At 42.4% G+C, this 18,165-nt stretch overlaps 1 protein-coding gene across 10 annotated transcripts in view; it reads left to right on the top strand.

Annotated features, from left to right (window-relative positions):
- The window catches only part of TRAPPC9 (trafficking protein particle complex subunit 9), an 825,958-nt gene that overhangs the window by 339,669 nt on the left and 468,124 nt on the right, over positions 1-18,165 (top strand). Inside the window, exon 20 of one of the 10 annotated variants that reach the window (XM_039525299.1) lies at positions 12,969-13,037. The exons of the other annotated variants lie outside the window; for them this stretch is intronic. Within the exon in view, the coding sequence (XP_039381233.1) occupies positions 12,969-13,014 (46 nt within the window). The 3' untranslated portion in view covers positions 13,015-13,037. Of the gene's footprint in view, positions 1-12,968; positions 13,038-18,165 lie in introns of those variants that run through there. 10 annotated transcript variants of the gene reach the window in all.

Raw genomic sequence — 18,165 nt, 5'->3', positions numbered from 1 at the left:
CATTATTCTTTATACTTGCATCATGCCCCCTCTTATTTTTCTGCTCTCTACACCAAACTGTCCCAATATGTATATCTTTCTCCAAAGGAAGAGTTTTCTCTTGTCTCTATCAGCTGGGATCACTCAGGACCCCTTGTTTTTCACCTATATCTCTTCTGAGATGGAATGCACCATATATGAGATATTGACTTTATAATGACATATTTTCATTATTATTTTCTGTTCCATTTTTTATGTATTCTAACATTTTTGTTTGCCTTTTTGACTGTCACTTCAAATTGAACAGATGTTTTCTTTGAATGTTCCATAATTATACCCAGGTCATTTTTCTGAGTGGTTACAGTTAATTTAGAACCTAACAATGTGCATCCAGTTGATCTAGCCCTGGGCTGCAAGTCAAAATATAATGGCTTGTAACATATGTTGCTGCTGGTTTAATAAGATGGGAGACAGAATTTGGCACTTACACTCTTTTTATGTTTTTCCTTATAAACAAATAAAAAGAGAAAAGGGATATCTGCTCGATAAAGGTACATTTATGTACTCTTTCTAAGTGATTGTAATTACAAGTTAGCAATTATCAACTGTAGTTAAAATACTGATTGAAAGCATGAATCTGGACATCACCAGCACAGCTGTGTATTGTACCGGTGGTATATTGTCTCAGGGCACTTGATGTGTTTCTTTTTAGGGCACTTGCAGGTTCATTGCTCCTTGGAGCTCACTTTCTTAAGACTGCACAGAAAAGAGACAAGTTAAGTAATGTCATTCCCTTGCTGATGGAATCTCTGTTGTAATTTATGATTTTTCTTTGTGGCATTCAAGATGTTAGATTTACTAAAATTCTCTTCATTAGGTCCTGCAGAACAGTTTGCTCTTTTGGTATTACAAAATCTGGAATTGATGATGTTGAAAAAGAGAGCCATAACCGATTGAGAGGATATATGGAAAAATTCAAAGGGCATTATTGTTAGTGCTTTTAAGTAAGTTTTCATGAAAAGTAAAGAGAAGAGACTCAGGGAAAGAGAATTTCAGAAACAAAAATAAAGTGAAGAAATCTTGGCCGACTCTCTCACCCATGGAGCTGATTTCTCTAGCTCAGGTTCTTTGTTACACCAGAATAATTCTGTTGTTTCTGAGGGCATGTCTTCACTACGGAACTAAATCAGTGCTGCTGCAATAGATGCAGTGGCATTGATTTAGCTGGTCTAGTGAAGACCTGCTCAATCAATGGGAGGGCACTCTCCCATCGATTTCTGTACTCCACCTCAACGAGAGGTAGAAGCAATGTCAGCGGGAGAGCATCTCCCATCAACATAGCATAGTGTGATCTAAGCTACATCCACTTGAGTTATGCTACTAACGTAACTCAAATTGTGTAGCTTAGATCGACTAGCAGCAGTAGTGTAGACCTGGCCTGACTTACACAAGTGAAGTACAGAATTCCGTTTATGGCCTTTAGTGTGACAGTGTGCCTTTTAGATAACTCAACTCACTTGGTATAAGCTCTTTGAACCTAAATCTCCATAGGTGAAAGGCTAGTGATCTCAGATGTTAGTATTCTAGATATGAAACAACTCCACAAACACCTTCTGATTCCAGAATTTCAGTAATTGTCAACTGCTTGCGGACATACTCTCTGTCTTCTTTGCACCTAAGGTTGTGTGAGCTTTCTGAACCTGAAAAGGATTTTGTACAGACTCTGAACTGACAGCTGAGTGAAAGAAAACTCGTTTTGGAAAAAAGCTATTGGGTCATTGCGCCCTTGAGGGAAACCTGTAATTCTTAAATTACTGCAACAGGTACAGTTTGCCAGGTCATCTGTTTTCTTCCTGAATGACTTATTCTTTCTCCTGCATAACACTGTTTTTTTTTGTTTGTTTTCATTTAGCTACAAATTGAAATATATGTCAACACTGCGGAATAAGTGTCAGAACATTAATAATTCAATTGTTATTCACTGTAAGAGAATCCCTTTGGTGTTAATATGTCTATTCTTTTCAGTGTAAAATACTAATGCGTGTATATCCATAATATCCCCAGCAGAAGGCTGCATCTAATTTTCTAGAAATGGAAAAGTTTGGAACAGCCCACAAGAATTATACAATCTCAGCAAATGATATACTATCTTGGTCTTGAGCTTTGATGAAGCCGGGACATTGCCTGTCGGGACAGCTACAAGGCCACATTGTTGAACTCCATGGGCTAAATTCGGCCCATGGATGGTACTTTGTATAGTCTGTACAAACTCAGTTTGATAAGGCACCATGTATGTGATTCTAGGAGCAAGGAGTTAATCATGCTGAATTTACAAATTAAGTAATTATGTAAGAAATTATATCCTAATCAGATATCCCATTCGGATTCTAGCACCTGGTAATAGGGGGAGTCACACGTGCCAACAATGTGCAGAAGAGCATAGCCACCCAGTTACAAGGAACCATATGCACAACCCTGTTGCATCCCCTTTGTATCGGAAGCTGCCAATTGTTTTAACTGTGAACTATGTTCTCTGTTAAACTGACTTTGATTTTAGGAAAAGAGAGACTGTATTTCATAACTCAGTGGTTCTCACCTGGGAGTCTGCGACTGAAACCCAAAGAGCCTGATCCCTGGCACCCCAGCCATGGGGCTGAAACCCCAAACCCCAGTACCCCCCCCCCCACTGCTAAGATCCTGAGCCCATGTGTCCCTCGCCACAAGGCTGAAACTCTGAGCCCTGCCGCCGCCCCCCCCCAATGCAGTGCCAGAGTGGGGCAGTCCCAGGGCAGCTCCACACACCCCTTTTCTCCTCTCCCTGCCCCTGAGGCCCCACCCTCTGGGCAGGTAGGGGGCAGGAAGTTGGAGTGAGGCAGTGCGGGCAACTGCTGCTTTGACTGGTGTCATGGAACAGGCGGCCACGGCATTTCCCTGTCTACTGCTGGTGTCCGGAGTTGCAGCTGCTCCTCAGCTCATGCAGCCAATAAGAGCCACCCAGGCAGGGGGACCCTGCTTTGTGGCCGGCAGAGCCCTTGGGGAGCAGTAACCACAGGGGAACCCTCCTGGCACACAGCCCTTAGCTATCGCTCACTGCACCCTGAGCTACTCCCCACCCGCACGTAGCCCCTACCTACCCCCTCCCTGTACCCTGAGCACTTTAAACTTTTTGAGCTGAACCCCCACCACACACAACCCAGACAGGCTGGGTGTCCTGCTGAGGTGAGTTAGGGGATGGAGGTGGCTCTGCCTTCCTGCATCCTGCTGTGTGGAGCTGGCCCAAGCACCGCTGGCCCCTGCCCCCGAAAATAGAAATCAAACTATGCCTATGCCTGATGGCCCAGCCCTGGCCCCGAGTCCACCCCCTACCCCACCCCGGGTCCTGGAGTTTTTATAGCCTGTTGAGAGGGGCCTCAGAAAGTAAAAGGTTGACAACCCCTGTCATAACTGATCTTTAAACACAAAACTGCTCTGTTTGGGTTGACTAGGGTGATCAAATGCAGTCTATAATTTATACAAGGCCATATGTGCATGTGACAGTTTGCAAACAAGTTCTGTCGTCTGGCCTATAGCCACCAACCTCTTCGCTTTTTTTAAGGAAGATTACCACTCACTGTGTGCAACTCTTTATCTTAACCTGAGCAAAAGGCAACTTGGATCAAGTGCTGGGAGAGAGTTTTTGTGGACTGTATCTTTGTAGTAATGATGAGGGCAGGAACAATGTACTTCAGTTTGTGCAAACCAGGCACATCCCTGGGCTTGTGGCAAGTTGCCAAGGCAGCTCTCAGTTGGGCGCAGTTTGAGGATACTAAGGTATAGTCACAGTCCATTGCTTATACTTTGCATTTAGGGGCAGCACAATGAGAAGAAGATATAGTAATAAACATCTGTGGTTTGAGCATTGGCCTGCTAAACCCAGGGTTGTGAGTTCAATCCTTGAGGGGGCCATTTAGGGATTTGAGGATTGATCCTGCATTGAGCAGGGGGTTGGACTAGATGATCTCCTGAGGTCCCTTCCAACCCTGATATTCTATGATTCTATGATCTTCTAATTTTTCAGTGGAGCTATGAAACATCACACAGTGAATTATTTAGAGTCCTGACATAGGCTCTGTCATTCCACAGGTACAATACTGAATTCATGCAATTTTGTCATTAGAGAAGAGTGCTCTTGGTGGCAGTGATGGTCCAGATTTGTCTTTTGTAATTGCAAGAATGAAAAAGAAAAATGAGGTGCATCAAATTTTTACAATTTTTGATTCACACTGAAGGTTGGCTTGTAATATTTTTCAAAATATACATAAGTTGGTGGTAAAATATTACATATTAGTAATTTATGTTCTGTGGAAATGCGGAAACACTTGTATAATAAGAGAAAGGAGTTCATTATTGAAAACTCATAAAAAATATTCATCTTAGTTTCATAATAACATTTCTCAAAATGAAAATTCTTATTGATTTTTACCTTTTTGTTCTGGTACTATACATGTCTGCATTCATTCCTGAAACACTGCCTCTCTTACCTGCTTCGCTGTTCTTGTGTTTTGAGCTAAATCCTATTTTGGAGAAAGTATGTAAAATGTGGTGGTGTGTGGGAGGTCTCATCTGTATACACTTTAAATAAAGCTTAGTTTAAGCTTTTAACAATGGAACTACAAAGTTCTGAGGAAAGAAGATGGTGAGATAACACAGAATAAAAACATGTATTTTAAAGATACTTGTATAGCAGCTTATTTTCCAGCTGCTACTTGAAATAGAAGGGCAGGGGATGAAAACACTGTTTCTTTAAATAGACCGTCAGGTTACCACAGCATCTGGCTTCTTCTGTGGCAGATACTGCATTTCTCATTAATGGTACCTTGCAAGTGTCTGCTGTTGCCATAGTAACTATCTCTGAGCCTTACACCTAAGATTTATCCTGACAAAGGTTATTGTGGCAACTGCTACTAATTGGGATTTTGTATATCTTGCTATTTTTAACCCCCTTTTTTAAGTTATACATGGATGTGTTGGCAGAATGGTTGTAGATGAGAAAACACTTTCCAGGGTAGAACTAATTGTTTGGAAACTAAGATCTACATTTTGTTCTGTGGTTGGCCAGAATAATATGTTATAAATTGTATGAGCTAAAATTCCTATGCTATCCTTTTTGTAATACTTAAGAATTTTTTTATATATTAAAAAGACATTGTCCCTGTCCTGAGGAGCTGAAAGGCGTGACATAATGAGAAGTGTGAGGAACAAAACAGGAAGGGCTGGGAAAGGAAGGACAGATGCAACATCACTAAGATTGTGGTTACTCAGTGAAGGCTAGTGCACAGCATGTTAGAGCAAAACGTTCTTTTAAAAATAAATACCTTGAAGACTTCATCAACTAGTTCTTTCTAGGTGTCATGGAAAAAGTGGGGGGAGGGATAGCTCAATGGTTTGAGCATTGGCCTGCTAAACCCAGGGTTGAGAGTTCAGTCCTTGAGGGGGCCATTTAGGGAACTGGGGCAAAAATCTGTCTGGGGATTGGTCCTGCTTTGAGCAGGGGGTTGGACTAGATGACCTCCTGAGGTCCCTTCCAACCCTAATATTCTATGGTTCTATGATTTTCAATAGGGATTGAAGGGACCATTCTTGAACAGTTCTAAGGGGTGTTGAGTGGCCTCAAATCTCATTGGTGTTGATGAGACCTGAGGGCATTCACCTTTCAGGATCGTGCCCTAGAATAAGCAGGAAGATGGTAGCTTTGTATACAGCTCAGGAAGCACAGTACATGGCAAGGGAGCAGCATGAAAGTGAAGCTTTAAGGGAAGTGAAAAATAGAGAGGGGCTAAGTTTATCATATTTGTCACAGTGGAAGGACTTTATGGTGAAGTGATATATCTTGACTTTAGCAAAGCTTTTGATACGGTCGCCCACAGTATTCTTGCCAGCAAGTTAAACAAGTATGGATTGGATGAATGGACTATAAGGTGGCTAGAAAGCTGGCTAGATTGTCGGGCTCAGCGGGTAGTCATCAACGGCTTGATGACTAGTTGGCAGCCGGTATCAAGCAGAGTGCCCCAGGAGTCGATTCTGGGGCTGGTTTTGTTCAGCATCTTTATTAATGATCTGGATGATGGGATGGATTGCACCCTCAGCAAGTTCACAGATGACACTAAGCTGGGGAAAGAGGTAGATATGCTGGAGAGTAAGGATAAGGTCCAGAGTGACCTAAGACAAATTGGAGGATTGGGCCAAAAAAAATCAGATGAGGTTCAACAAGGACAAGTGCAGAGTCCTGCACTTAGGAAGGAAGAATCCCATGCAGCGCTACAGACTGGGGACCGCCTGGCTAAGCAGCAGTTCTGCAGAAAACGACCTGGGGATTACAGTGGACGAGAAGCTGGATATGAGTCAGCAGTGTGACCTCGTTGCCAAGCAGGCTAACAGCATATTGGGCTGCATTAGTAGGAGCATTACCAGCAGATCAAGGGAAGTGATTATTCCCCTCTATTTGGCACTGGTGAGGCCACATCTGGAGTATTACATCCAGTTTTGAGCCCCCCCACTACAGAAAGGATGTGGACAAATTGGAGAGTCCAGCGGAAAGCAACAGAAATGATTAGGGGGCTGGGGCAAATGACTTATGGGGAGAGGCTGAGGGAACTGTTTAGTCTGCAGAAGAGAAAAGTGAGGGGGTATTTGATAGCAGCATTCAACTACCTGAAGAGGGGTTCCAAAGAGGATGGAGCTCAGCTGTTCTCAGTGGTGACAGATGACAGAACAAGGAGTAATGGTCTCAAGTTGCAGCGGGGGAGGTCTAGGTTGGATATGAGGAAACACTATTTCACTAGGAGGGTGATGAAGCACTGTAATGGGTTACCTAGGGAGGTAGTGAAATCTCCATCCTTAGAGGTTTTTAAGGCTCGGCTTGACAAAGCCTTGGCTGGGATGATTTAGTTTGTGTTGCTCCTGCTTTGAGCAGGGGATTGTACTGGATGACCTCCTGAGGTCTCTTCCAACACTAATCTTCTGTGATTCTGTGAATCTAAGTGTAGTTATACTATCCAACATTAAATATACCTAGAACTTTGGTAAAACGAGACTTAATCTGAAGGAAGGTAACCTCATAAACAAGAGAGCCAAAATAAGAGCAATACAAGCTATACCAGTAGGGGGAACAGAGGGAAGTGACTTAAATCTTCAGTTAATAGGAAGGGCATAGATAGTGCTCAGCATTTATTTTACTCTAAATCAATTTATGCAGTTGTTGCGTATCTGAGTTAATGACTCAAGATTGTCGAAAAAGACTTAATTGGAATTATTTAATCTAAGATTATCAATCAGATTAGTACAGCACTATACAGAAAGTAATAGCTACATTACCACCCTTTGTTGTCAGATTAAGAACTGGATATGTGACTCTCTTGCATCTGGAAGGGATGCGCCGTTTTCATCCCCCAACTAAATTCCCATACTAGTAGCATTATATAGGTTTTTAGACAAAGGAAACCTCATTGCCAAGAACATTCTCCCAGAAACATATTTTGTGATGTCTATACATGCTCAGTTTACGTAATTTATATTTGAAAGCATGATTATTTACAGCTGGGAGACTCACAATTCTTCAAGATAGTATCTCTCAGTGAGTCCTTCTTAGCCCACAATCATTCTCTCTGTTGATCCCCTAACAGGAAAATCTGTTATAATAGTCATCCCTTATTAATTTCCTAAGTAGCCCCAGTCCTATCCAGGTGCAGCAAAGGCCCTTCTGGAACCCATTGGGAGTTCCCCAGATTTGAGGGCCACTTCTCCTTGATGCTGGATAATAGGGAGATGATTATTCCACCTGACCAAACAGAAACTTTAATATTTATGCATAACATCTCCTCATAGTTTCCTGCTGATGCTGCTGTCTTAGAGTTGTCTTCTCCAGTCACCAATGACTACAAGGCAAGAGCTTCTGAAGAGTGATGAAAAATCAAGCCAAGGTTGGGTTAATTCAGCTCCCAAGGATGAAAAATTAAAAAACTTGATTTATTTGGGAGAAAGGTTTATTCTTCTTCCAGTTTACAATTTAGAGTTGTTATATGCAATGTTGTTGTAGTTGAGTTGGTCCCAGAAACAAGGTGGGTGAAGTAATATCTTATATTGGACCAACTTCAGTTGGTGAGACAGAGAAGCTCTCTGTAAGCTTGAAAGCTTATCTCTCACCAACAGAAGTTGATCCAATAAAAGATATTACCTCAGCCACCTTGTAGCTCTAATTTAGAATTGTGACTCACCAGGCACTGCTTGCCAGCTATGACTATTCAAACTGGGATGTAGTGTCTCAATTTCAGAACAAATTACCAGATGATGTGAAAGAGGAATTTAAAGCCTTTATAAATGAGAATCAGTTGCTTGCTTGCTCCTCCCTACAGGATGGCAAAAGCCATTGTGCCTTGTGCTTCATGACTGGAAGCATCACGCATACCAGCTGAAATGCACTGCACAACAGAGACTTGCCCTTTTAAGTCCCAAAATTATTTTTAGGCAAAACAGATGAGGCTCGGCACTCTAAAATATTCCAGGTGACCCTGAAATTGTTGGGTATTTTATATCTCTGCTATTAAAAGGAAACAGTTTCAGCCTCAGGTCCAAAAGAAGTATCTGTACTACCCAGTGGGATAGCCCATCAGCTCAAAAAAGTGTCACAGGTATCAAAAGAGGAGACCAAAACCTCCACCTACTTCACTTCTCCTACCTCAAGATTATTTTCAGCTTCCAAGCAGTCTTTTTGATTATTTGGTGCAGCGCAGCAAACCATTCCTAGAGATCTCCCTTTGGCAGCATGTTGTCCCACTTCCTACATGCTTGTACCCACATTACATCAGACTGGTGGGGTCTGAGGACAGTGGAACTGGGATATACTCTGTAATTCTTCAAGTGCTTGCACATGTCCATCCCACTGTAAGTATGTGTGTGCGCCTCCTGCACAGTTGTTAGAGAACTTTTTCTCTGTGGTATCCATCGGGGCAGTGCAAATGCCTTCTGTCACCACATGCCACTGTATGCTGGTATAAGAGTTAAGAGTGTGAAGCCACCTCTGACCTCCCTCAGTTCCTGCTTACTGCATGCGACGGTTGTCAGAGCAATCTCAGACTTGTCATAAGTGCTTCCCTCGCTTCTTTTATATATATCTATATCTATATATCTATATCCTGTTATTGTTAGGAATTAGTTAGTGAAGTTTGTTTGTTTTTAGCTTGTTTAAATGATAGATTTCAGTCTTAGGTCTTTTTGGACCAGTTTTTCATCTTTCAGTACTGGGATTGGTACTGGAACGATGCTATGCCCACCAGGTGTTCAGTCCTGCTGGACTTGTGGTAAGCCTATGCCACTCAGTGACCCCACACCTGGCCTGCTTGAAATGTTGGGGAGAATCCCCCCGTAAGTGACAAATGTCACAGTTGTAAGGGATTTAAGCTCCACTCAAAGAAAGAGTTGTGAGGCTCAAATGTTCACTCACGGAGCACCCCAAGTATATTGATGCCGGTACGGAGCACTTTGGAGATATCTGCAGCTCCTTGGTCCCATTCTAAGAAAAGGGTTAGAGGCATTAGTCTGTGTCCCATCCAAGACAGAGGGCATAACCTTCATCAGAGAGTTGGAGACCATGAGTCATGTGATAGTCAAAGCACAGGCCTCCTTCTAAGGGGCTATGGCCCCCTCGGGGGTGGATTCCAGGCCCATATCAGTGTCTTTTATAGACACCATGAGGTGTACCACTTCCCACTTAGACCTCCCTACAGTCATCAAGATTGCTCTGGGGGCATTGGCACCAAAAGCATCATTCTCTAGTACCTGGTACTGAGCAGCCAAAAGTCACTTCGGTGACTTCCCCACCACAAGTTATGGAACAGGCACCACCTGTGAATACTGTGGCATACTCTTCCTTGTTGCCAGACAAGGCTGTTGACAGTCAGGTAGAGGAGGTGCGTGAAAGCTCTTGTGAATTTATCAACACTCTGGTATCGATGGCCCCTCTTAGGTGGTTCTGCTGATTAATGAAGCCATTACAGAGACAGTTAAGGGCAGTGGCACACATCATTCTCCTTCCCCTCCACAGCAAAGTGAGCTGAGATGAGGTACTACATACCCTCTGAGGGTTATGAAAATATTTACTCTAGCCCTCCCCCAGGTTTCTTGGTGGTCGTAGCTCCTAGTGAATGGGAGGTACAAGGACACCAAGCATTGACACTGAAGGGCAAAGATTTGAGAAGGCTGGACTTGTTTGGAAAGAAATTTTATTGTATAGGGAATCTGCAACTCAGGATTCCAAACCAGCAGGCACGCCTGAGCTTCTAGGACTTCATTCTTTGGGAGAAAGTTATAAAATTTAAAGTAGGGCTGTCAAGTGATTAATTGCGATTAATCGCGCTGTTAAAACAATAAAAACACCATTTATTTAAATATTTTTGGATGTTTTCTACATTTTCAAATATATTGATCTCAGTTACAACACAGAATACAAAGTGTACAGTGCTCACTTTATATTTATTTTGATTACAAATATTTGTACTGTAAAAAACAAAAGAAATAGTATTTTTCAATTCACTGAATATGAGTACTGTAGTGCAGTCTCTTTATCATGAAAGTTGAACTTACAAATGTAGAATTATGTACAAAAAATGCACTCAGACAAAACAATGTAAAACTTCAGAGCCTAGAAGTCCAATCAGTCTTACATCTTGTTCAGCCAATCGCTCAGACAAACAAGTTTGTTTACATTTGCAGAAGATAATGCTGCCTGTTTCTTGTTTACAATGTCACCTGAAAGTGAGAACAGGCATTTGAATGGCGTTGTTGTAGCCGGTGTTGCAAGATATTTACATGCCAGATGTGCTAAAGATTCATATGTCCCTTGATACTTCAGCCATCATTCCAGAGTACATGCATCCATGCTGATGACAGGTTCTGTTCAATAACTATCCAAAGCAGTGCAGACCGATGCATGTTTATTTTCATCATCTGAGTCAGATGCCACCAACAGAAGGTTGATTTTTTTTTTTTTTTTTGGTGGTTTGGGGTCTGTAGTTTCTGTATCAGAGTGTTGCTCTTTTAAGACTTCTGAAAGCATGTTTCACATCTTGTTCCTCTCAGATTTTGGAAGGCACTTCAGATTCTTAAATATTGGGTCAAGTGCTGTAGCTATCTTTAGAAAACTTACATTGGTACCACCTTTGCATTTCATCAAATTTGCAGTGAAAGTGTTCTTAAAACGAACAACGTGTGCTGGGTCATCATCCGAGACTGCTATAGCATGAAATATATGGCAGAATGAGGGTAAAACAGAGCAGCAGACATACAATTCTCCCCCAAGGAGTTCAGTCACAAATTTAATTAATGCATTATTTTTTTAATGAGCATCATCAGCATGGAAGCATGTCCTCTGGAATGGTGGTTGAAGCATGAAGGGACATATGAATCTTTAGTGCATCTGGCATGTAAATATCTTGTGATGCCAGCTACAACAGTGCCATGCGAACGTCTGTTCTCACTTTCAGGTAACATTCTAATTAAGAAGTGGGCAGCATTATGTCCTGTAAATGTAAACAAACAAATCACAATTAATCGTGATAATGATTGTCTTAGCGGTTGGCTGAACAAGAAGTAGGACTGAGTGGACTTGTAGGCTCCACAGTTTTACAGTGTTTTGTTTTTGAGTGCGGTTATGTAACAAAAAAGCCTACATTTGTAAGTTGCACTTTCATGATAAAGAGATTGCACTACAGTATTTGTATGAGGTGACTTGGAAAATACTATTTTTTTATCAATTTCATAGTGCAAATATTTGTAATAAAAATAATATAAAGTGAGCACTGCAAACTTTGTATTCTGTGTTGTAATTGAAATGAATATATTTGAAAATGTAGAAAAACATCTAAAACTATTTAATAAATTTTAATTGGTATTCTGTTGTTTAACAGTGCAATTAATCGTGATTTTTTTTGAGTTAATCCCGTTAGTTAACTGCGATTAATTGACACCCCTAATTTAAAGACAAGTTACCAGAGTACTGTAGGCAAGAATTTGCGGTAATAGTGGATGAGGGCAAGCTAGTTGCCAGAACTGCTTTCCAGGACAATTCAGATGGCTCTCACACGACAGCTTGAAGCAGGGCATCAGCCATTTCTATGAAAAGGTGTTCATGGCAATCACCTGGGTTTCCACAGAAGTCCAGCAGACCACCCAGGACCTCCCTTTTGAAGGTCCCTCTTTGTTTTCAGATATGATGGACAAATGGGGTCCATAGCCTAAAAGATTCTACTGTGACATTAAACCTCTTGGAATCTGTACTCCAGCAGCAGAGGAAACAATTCTGTCCTCATCTGCCACACAGACATCAGGGTTTTGCTCCCCAGTCTCAAGATCTGCTGAGGAGAAAGGGCAGAGGCGATAGGACACAACATCCTCCAGTATTAGTGAGCTCATCCAGTCCAGCCGTCTTGTCCAGACATTCTGATGCACTGATCGAGGGTAATGGATCAGTTCCTGTAGTTTGATCTCTTTCCCACCTTTTGTTTACAAATCTCTTATTCCACTTCCTAAGTGCTTGGGCCTGAGTTGCATCAGATCGGTGGGTCTTAAGCACAGTGGAACTGGGACGTGCCCTCCAGTTCATTTCCTCTACTCCTTCTCACTCCCCTTCCCTGTCCTTCCTCAGGGATGACTCTCATGAGATCATCCTTCAGTACAAGGTCCAGTTGCTTCTTCTGGCAGGGCCCGTTAGGACTCCGGGGGAAGGCTTCTGTTCCCACAAATTACTTATCCCCAAAGCAAGAGGAGGTATGACTAGCCTATTCAGCTTTCCTCCCACATAAAGTAGGAAGGAACTTGTTAATTCTAACAGACAACTCTGCAACTGTGTTTTATGTAAACAGGGAGGAACCTGATCGACCCAGCTATCCCACAAGGCAATTTGTCTCTGAGACTTTTGTGTAACAATTCAATTAATTTCCCGTCTGCTTACCTTCCAGGGAAGCACAACACATAGGCAGATCAACTGAGCAGGACCTTCTCTGAACACCATGAGTGATCGTCATGCCTAGACATGGCCAGATTGATCTTTCAGCTCTGAGGGACTATCTAAGTGGATCTGTTTGCAATAAAGTCCAACAGAAAATGCCATTGGTTTTGTTTCCAGAGAGGTCCCAGCCCAGGCTTATTTAAATATGCTTTTCTGCTACCCTGAAGGACTCGCTCCTCTTTGCCTTCCCTCTGATTCCCTTGCTGCCTGTTCATAGTTAAACAGACCATGCTCATGTCATCCTTCTAGCACTGATGTCAAAGTCGCTGCTACTAACTTTATCAGTCAAGCTTCAACTGTCCCACTGGATCCAGACATGTTTTCTCAGGACCACAGGTGCCTGCTGCATCCCAGTCTGCAATCCTAGGCCTGATGGCATGAGTGCTTCATGGTTAATGCCTTTGGCGAGATCTTGTTCTAAGGATGTTCAGAAAGTGCTTCTGTAACCGTGCCTTCTGGACGTCACAATTGAGAGTGCCAAATTAAGGACAAACTGCTGCAAAATAGGGCAGATACACCCCAAGGCTGGTGGCTAATCCTCCATAGGATAGACCAAACCAGGAACAAAGTAAATTCCTGTTTCACCACACTGGCTAACAAGAAGTCATAAAAGCAGTTTCCTTCTGTATTCTGGTCCTTGTATTACCGCCCCCCCCAAGCACTGGATTTAAAGATGAGTGGTTCTTTACAACCAGTCTCATCAAATAAAAGGTTCTTGTGATCCCAAAGGACCAGTCACACACGTAGGTCAATATATAACTCAGATCTTACCCCAAAATCACACTGATTCCAATCCATGAGTAGCTAAAATTGGAAGGTTTATTCATAGAAAGAAAGGTGAGAGAGAAAATTGATTAAAGGAATCAAATAATACAATAAATGCAAAGTTCTTGGTTCAGGCTTGTTGCAGTGATGGAATAAACTGCTGGTTTAAGTCAAGTCTCTGGTTGCTTCCGAATCAGTGGAAGGACCTCAGTCCATTGGCTAAAATGCTCCCATTAGTATAATCCATAGTCCGGAGGTTTGGGTAAGAAAGAGGCTAGAGCAGGAAAGAGGCAAAATGGAGGAGTTTCCAGGGCCTTTTATATCTTCTGCCATGTGGAGGGAATCCCATTGTTCATACCTTGGAAAAGTACAGTGACAAGATGGGGTTTGGAGTCACATGGACAAGTCACATTTCCATGCATTTCACCAAGTCATTGCAGGAAATCATTACCTATGCCCCAAAAAACAGGTTTGCAGGACAGTCCATACAGTGTAGATAGGCATGTCTCATGGTCCATTGTCAGTTAAGTGTTTCTTGATGAGCCACTTAATTTGAATAGTCCCGCAAAGATGTGCAGGCTAACTACTTTGTGGGCATTACCCCAGGAGCAAACATTTGAAATATAGGTATAGCGCCAATACTCATAACTTCAAATACAAAAATGATACTTGCATACAGATAGCATAATCATAACCAGCAAATCATAACCTTTTCATAGACACCTCCCTTGACAACCTTTTTACAAGACTTGTTGCAAATATATAACAGTGGTTGCAACAATGGTCCATATGGTCATATTTTAATCAGATAACATCACAGCTTCTGAATAATAGACAAGAAGGACAAGAAGCAATGGGCTTAAATTGCAGCAAGGGCAGTTTAGGGTGGACATTAGGAAAATCTTCCTGTCAGGATGGTTAAGCACTGGAATACATTGCTTAGGGAGGTTGTGGAATCTCTGTCACTGAAGATTTTTAAGAGCAGGTTAGACAAACGCTTGTCAGGGATGGTCTAGATAATACTTCAGTCCCTTGCACTCAAGGCAGGACTGACTAGAAGACCTCTCAACGTCCTTTCCAATCCTGCGATTCTATGAAAACCCTCAGCTAGAGGCACTTAGCTGGCTAAATTGAAGTGTTTCTCCATTTTGTCCCATCAGAAGGGCATATTCCCAATGCACCCTTGAACTGAACTATCTTCTATACTTTAAAACTACAAAGTTTGGCAATTAGCTCTATAAAAGTCCATTCTTCGGTGGAGAGTAGATCTCTTTTCTTTAACTCCATCATTACCAGATTCCCAAAGGGATTGGTCAAATTATCATAGAATCATAGAATATCAGGGTTGGAAGGGACCTCAGGAGGTCATCTAGTCCAACCCCCTGCTCAAAGCAGGACCAATTCCCAACTAAATCATCCCAGCCAGGGCTTTGTCAAGCCTGACTTTAAAAACCGCTAAGGAAGGAGATTCCACCACCTCTCTAGGTAACCGATTCCAGTGCTTCACCACTCTGAGTGAAAAAGTTTTTCCTAATATCCAACCTAAACCTCCCCCACTGCAACTTGAGACCATTACTCCTTCTTCTGTCATCAGGAACCACTGAGAACAGTCTAGATTCATCCTCTTTGGAACCCCCTTTCAGGTAGTTGAAAGCAGCTATCAAATCCCCCCTCGTTCTTCTCTTCTGCAGACTAAACAATCCCAGTTCCCTCAGCCTCTCCTCATAAATCATGTGCTCCAGCCCTCTAATCATTTTTGTTGCCCTCTGCTGGACTCTTTCCAATTTTTCCACATCCTTCTTGTAGTGTGGGGCCCAAAACTGGACACAGTACTCTAGATGAGGCCTCACCAATGTCGACTAGAGGGGAATGATCACGTCCCTGAATCTGCTGGCAATACCCCTACTTATACAGCCCAAAATGCCGTTAGCCTTCTTGGCAACAAGGGCACACTGTTGACTCATATCCAGCTTGTCCACTGTAACCCCGAGGTCCTTTTCTGCAAAACTGCTTCCTAGCCATTCGGTCCCTAGTCTGTAACAGTGAATGGGATTCTTCCGTCCTAAATGCAGGACTCTGCACTTATCCTTGTTGAACCTCATCAGGTTTCTTTTGGCCCAATCTTCTAATTTGTCTAGGTCCCTCTGTATCCTATCCCTACCCTCCAGCGTATCTACCACTCCTCCCAGTTCAGTGTCATCTGCAGACTTGCTGAGAGTGCAGTCCATGCCATCCTCCAGATCATGAATGAAGATATTGAACAAAACCGCCCCCAAGACCGACCCTTGGAACACTCCACTTGAAATCGGCTTCCAACTAGACATGGAGCCGTTGATCACTACCCATTGAGCCCGACGATCTAGCCAGCTTTCTATCCACCTTATAGTCCAATCATCCAGCCCATACTTCTTTAACTTGTTGGCAAGAATACTGTGGGAGACATAAGAAAGGCCGTACCGGGTCAGACCAAAGGTCCATCTAGCCCAGTATCTGTCTACCGACAGTGGCCAATGCCAGGTGCCCCAGAGGGAGTGAACCTAACAGGCAATGATCAAGTGATCTCTCTCCTGCCGTCCATCTCCATCCTCTGACGAACAGAGGCTAGGGACACCATTCTTACCCATCCTGGCTAATAGCCATTTATGGACTTAGCCACCATGAATTTATCCAGTCCCCTTTTAAACATTGTTATAGTCCTAGCCTTCACAGCCTCCTCAGGTAAGGAGTTCCACAAGTTGACTGTGTGCTGCGTGAAGAAGAACTTCCTTTTATTTGTTTTAAACCTGCTGCCTATTAATTTCATTTGTGACCCCTAGTTCTTGTATTATGGGAATCAGTAAATAACTTTTCCTTATCCACTTTCTCAACATCACTCATGATTTTATATGCCTTTATCATGTCCCCCCTTAGTCTTCTCTTTTCCAAGCTGAAGAGTCCTAGCCTCTTTAATCTTTCCTCGTATGGGACCCTCTCTAAACCCCTAATCATTTTAGTTGCCCTTTTCTGAACCTTTTCTAGTGCTAGAATATCTTTTTTGAGGTGAGGAGACCACATCTGTACACAGTATTCGAGATGTGGGCGTACCATGGATTTATATAAGGGCAATAATATATTCTCAGTCTTATTCTCTATCCCCTCTTTAATGATTCCTAACATCCTGTTTGCTTTTTTGACCGCCTCTGCACACTGCGTGCACATCTTCAGAGAACTATCCACGATGACGCCAAGATCTTTTTCCTGACTCGTTGTAGCTAAATTAGCCCCCATCATGTTGTATGTATAGTTGGGGTTATTTTTTCCAATATGCATTACTTTACATTTATCCACATTAAATTTCATTTGCCATTTTGTTGCCCATCAGTTAGTTTTGTGAGATCTTTTTGAAGTTCTTCACCGTCTGCTTTGGTCTTAACTATCTTGAGCAGTTTAGTATCATCTGCAAACTTTGCCACCTCACTGTTTACCCCTTTCTCCAGATCATTTATGAATAAATTGAATAGGATTGGTCCGAGGGCTGACCCTTGGGGAACACCACTAGTTACCCCTCTCCATTCTGAGAATTTACCATTAATTCCTACCCTTTGTTCCCTGTCTTTTAACCAGTTCTCAGTCCATGAAAGGACCTTCCCTTTTATCCCATGACAGCTTAATTTACGTAAGAGCCTTTGGTGAGGGACCTTGTCAAAGGCTTTCTGGAAATCTAAGTACACTATGTCCACCGGATCCCCCTTGTCCACATGTTTGTTGACCCCTTCAAAGAACTCTAATAGATTAGTAAGACACGATTTCCCTTTACAGAAACCATGTTGACTATTGCTCAAGGGTTTATGTTTTTCTATGTGTCTGACAATTTTATTCTTTACTATTGTTTCAACTAATTTGCCCGGTACCGACGTTAGTCTTACCGGTCTGTAATTGCCGGGATCACCCCTAGAGCCCTTTTTAAATATTGGTGTTACATTAGCTAACTTCAAGTCATTGGGTACCTGAAGCCGATTTAAAGGATAGGTTACAAACCTTAGTTAATAGTTCCACAACTTCACATTTGAGTTCTTTCAGAACTCTTGGGTGAATGCCATCTGGTCCCGGTGACTTGTTAATGTTGAGTTTATCAATTAATTCCAAAACCTCCTCTAGTGACACTTCAATCTGTGACAGTTCCTCAGATTTGTCACCTACAAAAGTCAGCTCAGGTTTGGGAATCTCCCTAACATCCTCAGCCGTGAAGACTGAAGCAAAGAATCCATTTAGTTTCTCCGCAATGACTTTATCGTCTTTAAGCGCTCCTTTTGTATTTTGATCATCAAGGGGCCCCACTGGTTGTTTAGCAGGCTTCCTGCTTCTGATGTACTTAAAAAAACATTTTGTTATTACCTTTGGTG

Source organism: Mauremys reevesii, linkage group 2, assembly GCF_016161935.1.
Source record: "Mauremys reevesii isolate NIE-2019 linkage group 2, ASM1616193v1, whole genome shotgun sequence".
Classification (NCBI taxonomy): Eukaryota; Metazoa; Chordata; order Testudines; family Geoemydidae; genus Mauremys; species Mauremys reevesii.
This window is presented reverse-complemented; position numbering and strand designations above follow the sequence as displayed.